The sequence below is a fragment of the Ammospiza caudacuta genome, chromosome 35 (assembly GCF_027887145.1).
Source record: "Ammospiza caudacuta isolate bAmmCau1 chromosome 35, bAmmCau1.pri, whole genome shotgun sequence".
In the NCBI taxonomy this organism is placed as follows: Eukaryota; Metazoa; Chordata; class Aves; order Passeriformes; family Passerellidae; genus Ammospiza; species Ammospiza caudacuta.
The window spans coordinates 2,433,217-2,443,413 of NC_080627.1; the positions used below are offsets into that span (position 1 = coordinate 2,433,217).

Consider the following 10,197-nt stretch of genomic DNA (forward strand, 5'->3'; position numbering starts at 1 on the left):
CGCCTAGCAGGGCGTTGATTAGCATAAACCACGCCCACTACACTTGATATTATAATAAACCACGCCCCGATGCGCAGCGCGCCAGCCTGAGTCTCTCATTTACATAAACCACGCCCCGTCACAAAACCAACAAACACAACCCTCTTAATTTGCATACACCACGCCCACACACGCCGTAAATCACCACAAACCACGCCCCCACCCGCGAGTTCTGCCCACCCCCGCCGCGCGTCCCGATTTGCATAAGCCACGCCCACACGGCGCTCCCCTCAGTCCTCCCGCCCGCCAGGGGGCGCCCCGCGCTGCTGAGGGGGGCGCTCCCCGTCACGTGACGCGGCGCGGGGGTCACGCGGGACGGCGGCGGCGCCGTCATGGCGGCCATGGCGGCGGAGAAGGAAGCGGAGGCGCAGCGGTTGCTGAGCGAGGCCGAGCGGAAGGTCCGGGGGGCTCAGTCCTTCCTCGGGGGCCTCTTCGGGTGCGTCCGGTACCGGGGAGGGGGAACGGGGCGGGCGGCGGGGCCGGGGAGGCCGCGGGAGGCCTGAGGGGAACGGGGGGGAAGGGGAGAGGGGGAGGCCTGAGGGGGGAAAAGGGCGGGAAAATGAGGGGGGGGGCAAAAAGGCGGGAACTGGGGGAGTCGTGAGGGGAATGGGGGGGAGGGGAATTGGGGGAAAATTGGGGAAATTGTGAGGGAAAAGTGGGGTGGGGGAGGGGAACTGGGGAATCATGAGGGGAACTGCGGGGTCCTGAGGGGAATTGGGGGAATTATGAGGGGAATTGGGGGGTCCTGAGGGGAATTGGGGGAATTATGAGGGGAATTGGCGGGTCCAGAGGGGAACTGGGGGGTTCTGAGGGGAATTGGGGGGATTATGAGGGGAATTGGGGGGTCCTGAGGGGAATTGGGGGAATTATGAGGGGAAATTGGGGGGTCCTGAGGGGGAATTTGGGGATTTTCCTGAGGGGGGCACCCAAAATTGCCCCAATTCCCCTTTTCCCACCCCGGTTCCTTCCCCACCCCCCAGAATTCCCAAAGTAATTCCTGGTTTTGCCCAGAAAAACTCCTTTTTTCATGGAATAATTCCATTTTTTCCCCCAGAATTCCCAGAATAACTCTCAGAATTCCCAGCTTTCCCAGAATAAATCCCATTTTTCCCAGAATAATTTAATTTTTCCCATTTTTTCCCATTTTCCCAGGGGTTCCCCGCGGCTGGAGGAGGCCTGTGAGTGCTACACCCGCGCTGCCAACCTCTTCAAAATGGCCAAATATTAATTATTCATTAAGTCCTAATATTTATTCCATATTTTCCCTATTTTTTCCATCTTTATTGCCAGTTTTCTAGTACCAGCCCAGCTGCAGCTGCAGCTCCAGAGCAAACCCCATCACTGACCCCATTAATTCCCTATTAATTCCCCATTAATCCCATTAATTATCAATAATTCCAGGGGTTAATTCCATATTTATTCTGTTTTTTCCATCTTTATTCCATATTTTTTCCAGGTTTTTTTTTCCTGTTTTCCAGAGGCAGCTCAGCTACGCCAACCCCATCACTGACCCCATCAATTCCCCATTAATACCTAATTGATTTCCCATTAATTGCCATTAATTATTAATTTATTCTGGATATTTAATCCATGCTTTTCCATATTTATTCCATAATTTTCCAGGTTTTTTCCCTGATTTCCAGAGGCAGCTCAGCTGCACCAGCCCCATTATTGACCCCATCAATTCCCATTTATTCCCCATTAATTTTCCAAGAATATTCCCTTTTTTATTCTTATTTTTGTTCCCATTTTTATTCTCATTTATTCTGTATGTTTTCCATTTTCCCCTGGAAAATTCACATTTATCCCACAGAATATTCCTATTTATTCCACGTTTTTTCCCATTTTCCCTTGGAATATTCTCATTTTTATTCCCATTTTCATTCTCGTTTTCCCAGGAATATTTTGATTTTTATTCCCATTTTCCCTGGAAATTCCCATTTTTTCCAAGTGTTTTCCATTTTCCCCTGGAAAATTCCATTTTTCCATTTTTATTCCCATTTTCCCATTTTTATTCCCATTTTCCCCTGGAATATTCCCATTTTTATTCCCATTTCTCCATGGAATATTCCCATTATTTCCATGGGGTTTTTTTCCCATTTTTCATGGAATATTCCCATTTTCCCCCATTTTTCCATGGTATATTCCCTTTTTTTTTTGTCATTTTTCCATGTTTATTCCCATTTTTCCATGGAATATTCCCATTATTTCCATGTTTTTTTTCCATTTCCCACGGAATATCCCATTATTTCCGTGGTTTTTTCCATTTTCCATGGAATATTCCCATTTTTCCCTATTTTTCCATGGGATATTCCCATTTTTTCCCCATTTTCCCCCAGGGCTGTTTTACCATCGCAGCCATTGCCGAGATCTACGAATGCGACCTGCTGGACATTGAGAAAGTGAGAAACACAGAAAAATTCTCCAAAAAAAACCTGGGAAAATCATGGGAAAATCCCAGGAAAAAAAATCCTGGAAAAATCACAGGAAATCCTGGAAAAAAAAAATCACAAAAAAAAAAACCAAAATGTTGGAAAATACTGAAAAAAATCCCTGGGAAAATCCTGGACAAAATCCTGGAAAATCCCATGAAAACCCTCAAAAAATCCCAGGGAAAAAAATCCATTAAATCCTGCACAAATCCCGGAAAAATAAAAAAAAAAAAAAAAAAAAAAAAAATCTGGAAAAATCCCCAGGAAAATCTACTGTCGCAAAAGGTGCCGTGAATCGCGACTGTCGTAAAAGGTGCCGTAAAGCGCGACTGTCGTAAAAGGTGCCGTAAAGCGCAACTGTTGTAAACATTGCCGTAAAGCGCGACTGTCGTAAAGACGGCCGTGAATCGCGACTGTCGCAGAAGGCGCCATAAAGGGGCATTTTGGGGGATCCTGGGGGGATTTTGGGTGGCCCTGGAGGATTTTTGGGGGGTCCTAAAGCAGTTGTGGGGGGTCCCAGAGTGGTTTTAGAGGGTCCTCGAGAGGTTTTGGGGGGTCCTAGAGGGGATTTTGGGGGGTCCTGGAGGGATTTTAGGGGGTCCCAAAGGGGTTTGGGGGGTCTTGGGGGCATTTTGGTGGGTCCCAAAGGGGTTTTCGGGGGGTCCTGGAGGGGTTTTGGGGGGGGGGGGGGTCCCAAAGCAGTTTTGGGGGGTCCCAGTGTTGTTTCAGCGGGTACCAGAGGGGTTTTGGGGGGTCCCGGGGGCAATTTGGGGGGACCCGGAGGGGTTTTGGGTGGTCCCAGAGGGGTTACGGGGGAGTCCCAAAGCAGTTTTGGGGGGTCCCAGAGTGGTTTTAGAGGGTTCCCGAGGGGTTTTGGGGGGTCCTGGAGGGGATTTTGGGGGGTCTCGAAGGGGTCTGGGGGTTCCTGGGGGGTCCAGCTGGGCCGGGAGGGCACAGTCCAAGTGGTCCCGGGGGGGATTTTTTGATCCTGGGGTGATTTTGGGGGGTCCCGGAGGGCTCTTGGGGGGTTCCAAAGAGGTCTGGGGGGGTCCTGGAGTGATTTTGGGGGGTCCTGGGGAGATTTGGGGGGGTCCCAAAGGGGTCTGGGGGGGGTCCAGCTGGGCCAGGAGGGTCTGGAGGAGGCGCTCCAAGGGGTCCCAGAGGGGTTTTGGGGGGTCCTGGGGGAAATTTGGGGGATCCCAGAGGCGATTTTGGGGGTCCCAAAGGGGTCTGGGGATACTGGGGGGATTTTAGGGGGTCCCTGGTGGGTTTTGGGCGATCCTGGGGGGATTTTGGGTGGTCCTTGAGTGGTTATGGGGAGGGTCTCAAAGCAGTTTTGGGTTTGGGTGGTCCCAGAATGGTTTTGGGGGGTCCTGGAGCATTTTTGGGGGTCCCAGAGGGTCCTGGGTGGGGGTCCCAGCAGGATCTGGGGATGTCGCAGTGGTTTTTTGGGGGTCCCAAAGTGGATTTGGGGGTCCCGGAGTGATTTTGGGGGGGTCCCGAAGGGTTTGGGGGAGTTCTTGGGGGGGGTCTCGGAATGGTTTTGGGGGTCCCAGAGTGATTTTTGGTGGTCCTGGAGTGGTTTTGGGGGGTCCCGAGGAGTTTGGGGGGGCGGTGTCCCGTTAACCCCTCGTTATCTTCCACGGTAATCCCCCGTTAAGCCCCCCCACATACCGCCGGTAATACCCCTGTTATCTCCCCGTTATCCCCCCTATTAACCCCCCCCCCCCGATACGTCCCCCGTTATCCCCGGTACCCCCCCCCGAACCCCCCCCGTTTATCCCCCCCCATTAACCCCCCCGTTGCCCCCCCTATTAACCCCCCCCCGCGTTAACCACCCTGTTAACCCCGTTATCCCCCCCCATTAACCCCCCCCGGTAACCCCCGGTAATTCCCCTTAACCCCCCCCCCCCCCGTTATCTCCCCCCATTAACCCCCCCCGGTATCCCCCGTTATCCCCATTACCCCCCCTTAACTCCCCCATTAACCCCCCCGTTATCCCCCCCCCCTTAACCCCCCGGTAACCCCCGGGAATTCCCATTAACCCCCCCCGTTATCTCCCCCGTTATCCCCCCCACTAACCCCCCGGTAACCCCCGGGAATTCCTCTTAACCCCCCCCCGTTATCCCCATTACCCCCCATTAACTGCCCCATTAACCCCCCCGGTAACCCCCGGTAATTCCCCCTTAACCCCCCCCCCCCCGTTATCTCCCCTCATTAACCCCCCCGTTATCCCCATTACCCCCCCTTAACTCCCCCATTAACCCCCCCGTTATCCCCCCCCCCCTTAACCCCCCGGTAACCCCCGGTAATTGCCCTTAACCCCTCCCCCCGTTATCTCCCCCGTTATCCCCCCCGTTATCCCCATTACCCCCCCTTAACTGCCCCATTAACCCCCCCCCCCCGTTATTCCCGGTAACCCCCCCTTAACCTCCCCGTTATCCCCTCCATTAACCCCCCGTTATCCTTGGTAACGCCCCCCTTAACCCCCCCGGTAACCCCCCTTCACCCCCCCGTTATCTCCCCTCATTAACCCCCCGTTTCCCTCCCCGTTATCCCCCCCATTAACCCCCCCCCCGATATGCTCACCGTTATCCCCGGTAACCCCCCCCCCCGCGCGGGAGGAGCCCCCAGACCCAGCCCGGGCCCGGTTCCGGTACCGGCGGCGCCACCGGGGCCGGGCCGGGACTCGAACCCGCGGCCCGAGGGCGGCGCGGCCCGGCCGGGAGATGGCGCATGGCGGGGGCGGGGCCTCAAGGGGCCAATGGGGGAGGAGGGGCGGGGCGACGAGGAGAGCGCGGATTGGGAGGGGGGCGGGGATTGTGGGGAAGGGGGCGGGGATTGTGGGGAGGGGGGGCGGGGATTGTGGGGAAGGGGGCGGGGATTGGGGAGGCCGCGCCCGTGTGGGGCGGAAAGGGACGGACAGACGGACACGGGAGGGGACACGGACGGACAGACGGACACGGGGAGGGGACACAGGGGGACAGAGGGACACGGGAGGGACAGAGGAGGGACACGGGGACATGGAGGGGACACAGGGGGACATGGGAGGGACAGAGGGACATGAGGGGGACAGGGGGACACAGGAGGGACAGAGGGACACGGGAGGGACACAGGAGGGACAGGGGGACATGGAGGGGACAGAGGGACATGAGGGGACATGGAGGGGACAGAGGGACACGGGAGGGACATGAGGGGACATGGAGGGGACAGAGGGACACGGGAGGGACAGAGGGACACGGAGGGGACACAGGGAGACATGGAGGGGACAGAGGGACATTGCCACGGGCTGTCCCCATTTCTCTGCGCGGACACCAACCTGGAGGACATTGTCACTGTCCTTAGGGCCACCAGCCCAGCTGGGGACATGGCCATTGGGCTGGGGGACATCGCCATGGGCTGTCCCCACTGTCCTCCATGGGGACATGAACCCTGAGGGGATTGGCACCCTCTGAGGGACATCGCCTCTGGTTGTCCCCACTGTCCTCCATGGGGACATGAACCCTGAGGGGATTGGCACCTCCCTGGTAACATCACCACTGGGTTGATGCCATTGTCCTCCATGGGGACACCACTCTGGAGGACATTGTCACCCTCTGAGGGACATCACCACTGGTTGTCCCCATTGTGTGAATGTGAACCTGGAGGGGATTGTCACCCTCTGAGGGTCATCACCCTTCCGCAGGGCCACCGCCCAGCTGGGGACATCACCACGGGCTGTCTCCATTGTGCTCCATGGGGACAGCCCTCTGCATGGGACTGTCACCCTCCCTGATGCCACCCCCCCCCATCTGGTGACACCACCGCTGGCTGATCCCATTGTCCTCCATGGGGGACACCACCCTGGAGGACATTGTCACGTCCTTGGTGCCACCAACCCAGCTGGGGACATTGCCATTGGGTTGATCCCATTGTCCTCCATGGGGACACCATCCTCTGAGGAACACTGTCACCCTCCCTGGTGCCACCACCCCATCTGGTGACACCACCGCTGGCTGATCCCATTGTCCTCCATGGGGACACTCTCCTGCACAGCAATGTCACCTTCTCGGGGACATTGTCCTTTCAGGGGCCACCAGCCCAGCTGGGGACATTGCCATTGGGTTGATCCCATGGGGCCACCACCCTGGAGGACATTGTCACCTCCCTGGTGACACCAGCCCAGCTGGGGACATTCCCATTGGGTTGATCCCATGGGGCCACCACCCTGGAGAGCATTGTCACCTCCCTGGTGACACCAGCCCAGCTGGGGACATTCCCATTGGGTTAATCCCATGGGGCCGCCACCCTGGAGAACATTGTCACCTCCCCGGTGCCACCAGCCCAGCTGGTGCCACCCCCAATCCCACACTTCCACACTCGACCCTTTCCGTTCCTCTCCGTTTTTTTTCCCCATCCGCATCCGCGGCGGCGCTTTTGCCGCCCCGCGAGCCGTCCGTGTGTCCGTCCGCCGTGCCCGTCCGTCCGTGCGTCCGTCCGTCCCGCCCTCACCTGCCCTCGTCCCTGCGGGCGCCGCCGCCGGCCGGGTGCACCCAGTTGTTGTCGTGCAGGCCGGTGCGGCAGCCGGGCGCCTCGCGGTCGGTGCGGCGGCAGCACATCCAGTACGAGCGGCCGTAGGGCAGGTCGTGGTGGTAGGGCTTGGGGTGCCAGCGGCACAGCGACACGTCCCCGCGCTCGTAGCGCTTCTTGCACTGCTTGCACGGGTCGTCGCGGTAGAGCGGGTCCCGGTTCCAGCGCGAGTCGGCCGCCCGCACGCCGAACGTCTCGATGATGGACTTGAAGTAGTGGCAGGAGCACTTGAGGGCGGCCAGCGCCTGCGTGGGCAGGTAGCTGAAGATCTTCACCATCACGTGCTCGGGCAGCAGCAGCATGTACTGCCGCGGCTCCAGCAGGCGCTGGATCTTGAAGCGGATCTCCAGGAAGTCGTGGGACACGTGCCGGTACAGCCGGCACAGCGCCGGGTCGCCGGCGCCGCCGTCCTTGCCCGGCGACGACGACGCCGACGCCGCCGCGGCCGTCGCCGGTTCCTCGGGCAGCAGGAAGAGCTGTCCCGGCGGCGGCGGCTCCTCGGGCAGCCTGACGGTCTCCTCGGTCACCTGCTTGGCGCTGTCCTTGCCGAAGAACACGCACTGGTCCACCACGCCCGTCACCACCACGTCCACGTGGAAGCCGGACGCGCAGTCCCGCGGCGCCGCCGGACCCTCGGCGACGCCGACGCCGCTCTGTTCCGCCGCGGCCGCCTCGTCGGCGCCGTCCTTGTCCCCCTTGGCGGCCAGCAGCAGCCGCGCCGGGCTCACCAGCCGGTACAGGTCGCAGGTGATCTGGTCCTTCTGCCGCTCCGCGCTGGCGGCCGCCGCGGCCTCGCGCCCGCTCGAGATGCGGAAGGCGATCCTCACCTCGCCCGGCCCCGCCGCGCTGCCCGCGGCCGCGGCGCCGCCGCCCCCGTCCGTCCCGGCGCCGCCGCCTCCGGCGCCGCCCCGGCACACGCCGTTGGGCCTGACGGCGCCGCCGCGCTCCCCGCGGCGCTGATTTTGGGATTTCTGGGACTCGAACTGCGCCACGGCGGCCGCCACGCGCCGGCACTCGGGGCCGCCCGGCGCCTCCAGCAGCACCAGCGGGGCCGGCGCGTCGCAGGCGGAGCGGGGCAGGCCCTGCAGGGCCAGCGCCGCGCGCCGCTCCACCAGCGCCACCATCTCCGCCACCGACAGCAGGTCCGCGCCGTCCCCGGCGGCGCCGCCGCCATCGTCACCCTTGGGCGCGTCCCCGGCCGCCCAGGGCGGGCCGGCGGCGCCTTTGGGCTCGTGGTGGCAGCGCCGGCGCCGCTTGGCCTTGGAGCTGTCGCTGCCCCAGTTGCCCTTGACCTTCATGGTGCTGGCGCGGCCGGCGGTGCCGGCGGTGCCGGCGGTGGCGCCGCACTGGTGCGCCACGAAGAACGCCACCTTCTCCTTGGTGTTGCCCGGTTTGATGACGTACCACGTGTCCAGCAGCACCCGCCCGTCCTCGGTGGTGGCACCGGCGGCGCCGGCGGGGCCGGGCTCGGGGGGCTCCGGGGGGGTGTTCTCGGAGGGGCGGCAGCCCGGCGGGCACCGGGGGGCACCGGGGGTGGCACCGGCGATGGCGGCGGGGGACGGGCATGGCTTGTTCTGCGAGAAGGTGCCGAAGGGCCGCGGGCACCAGAGCTGCAGCTGCGGGAAGGCGTTGGGGGGCTCCATCCGCGCCGCCGCCGCCGGGGCCGGTGCCGCCGCCGGGGCCGCCGGGGCCGCCCGGGCCTGCGGAGAGACGGGGGGTGACTGGGGGGGGCACTTGGGGAAACTGGGGGGCTGTTTGGGGACAGTGGGGGGGTGTTTGGGGACAGTGGGGGGCTGTTTGGGGACATTGGGGTGATCCTCGGGGACATTCAGGGGGCGTTTGGGGACAGTGGGGGGACACCTGGGGAGACCCGGGCCTGCAGAGAGACGTTGGGGGACCAGGGGGGACCCTCGGGGACATTCGGGGGGCATTTGGGGACACTGGGAGGAGCCTTGGGGACACCGAGGGGACCTTTGGGGACACCAAGAGGGCATTTGGGGACGCTGGAGGGACCCTTGGGGACACGGAGGGGACCCTCGGGGACATTGAGGGGAGCCTTGGAGACACCAGAGGGACCATTGAGGACACCACGAGGAAGCTTGGAGACACCTGGGGACACCAGGAGGGCGCTTGGGGACACCGGGGGGACCTTTGGGGACATCGCGGGGCCGCCCCCCCCCCCCACCTTTCCCGCGCCGCAAGCCCCGCCCCTCCTCACGCCCCGCCCCTCCCGCGGAGGCCCCGCCCCGCCCCGCCCGTTTAACGCCCCGCCCCGCTCCCCCTGCCCGGCCAATCAGCGCGCGGCGTTCGGGCCGTGCCCATATATGGACGGCGGCGCGCGCGGCGCGCGGGGGGCGTGGCCTCCACGGGGGGCGTGGCCAGGCGGGCCCCCGGTCCCGTGTGGGCCCCGTGGGGGGGGTGCGGGGGAGAACCGGGGGTGGAGGGGGGGAACCGGCGCCGGTGCCCGGCGGGCAGGACGCGGTGACGGGGTCTGGGGGCACCACCGGACCCACCCGCCCGCCGGGCGAGCGGCGCCGGTGCTCGGTGTCGCACCGGGATCCCCCCGCCGTGCCCTCCGTCAGGCGCCATGCGCGCTCCCAGCCACCCGCCCGCAGGCCCGGGCCGCTCCCCGGGGCATCCCGCGACCCGTCCCGGTCCGACCGGGCCCCGCCCGGTGCCGCCGCCCCTCCCCCGCTCACCGGGCCGTGCCGGGCGCGGCCGCTCCGCCTCTCCGGCCGCTTCCGGGGTGCCGCGCCGCGCATGCGCTCGGGGCCCGCCGCGCTGCGCGCCTGCGGCTGCGCGGAGCATCACGGGAGATGTAGTTCGCGTCCGCCATGTTCCGGGCGGCCCGCGCGGGGCATCGCGGGAGCTGTAGTTCGTTCCCCGCCGCGGGGCGTGTTGGGAGTTGTAGTTCCCGGCCCCCACCCCCCCAAAAATGACTGGGCGGCACCGCCGGGTGTCACGTGGTTGGTTTATTTTGGGGTACAAACCCCGGAGACCCCCCCCCAAGGTGTCACCCCCCCCCCCCCCGCCTCCCCAAACACCCAAAATCCCCGGATTTCACCCCAAATTCACACCCAGCACCCAAAACTCTCAGGGCTCTTCCCCCCCAGCACCCACAGGTGCCCCCCCAAGACCCCCCAGACCCATAATTGGC

The 10,197-nt window shown here is 62.7% G+C and overlaps 1 protein-coding gene and 1 long non-coding RNA gene across 2 annotated transcripts; one reads left to right on the plus strand and one right to left on the minus strand.

The window, feature by feature from the left end:
* The first annotated feature begins 224 nt into the window (after positions 1-224).
* LOC131570513 (uncharacterized) lies at positions 225-1,307 on the plus strand. Its single transcript, XR_009275884.1, has 2 exons — positions 225-475; positions 1,192-1,307. It is a non-coding gene; the product is annotated as an uncharacterized LOC131570513 (long non-coding RNA).
* Positions 1,308-6,860: 5,553 nt separating this feature from the next.
* On the minus strand, positions 6,861-8,692 carry FBXO46 (F-box protein 46). Its single transcript, XM_058822888.1, has one exon. The coding sequence runs from the start codon at positions 8,681-8,683 to the stop codon at positions 6,959-6,961; it is 1,725 nt and encodes a 574-aa protein (XP_058678871.1). The 5' UTR covers positions 8,684-8,692; the 3' UTR covers positions 6,861-6,958.
* Positions 8,693-10,197: the final 1,505 nt, after the last annotated feature.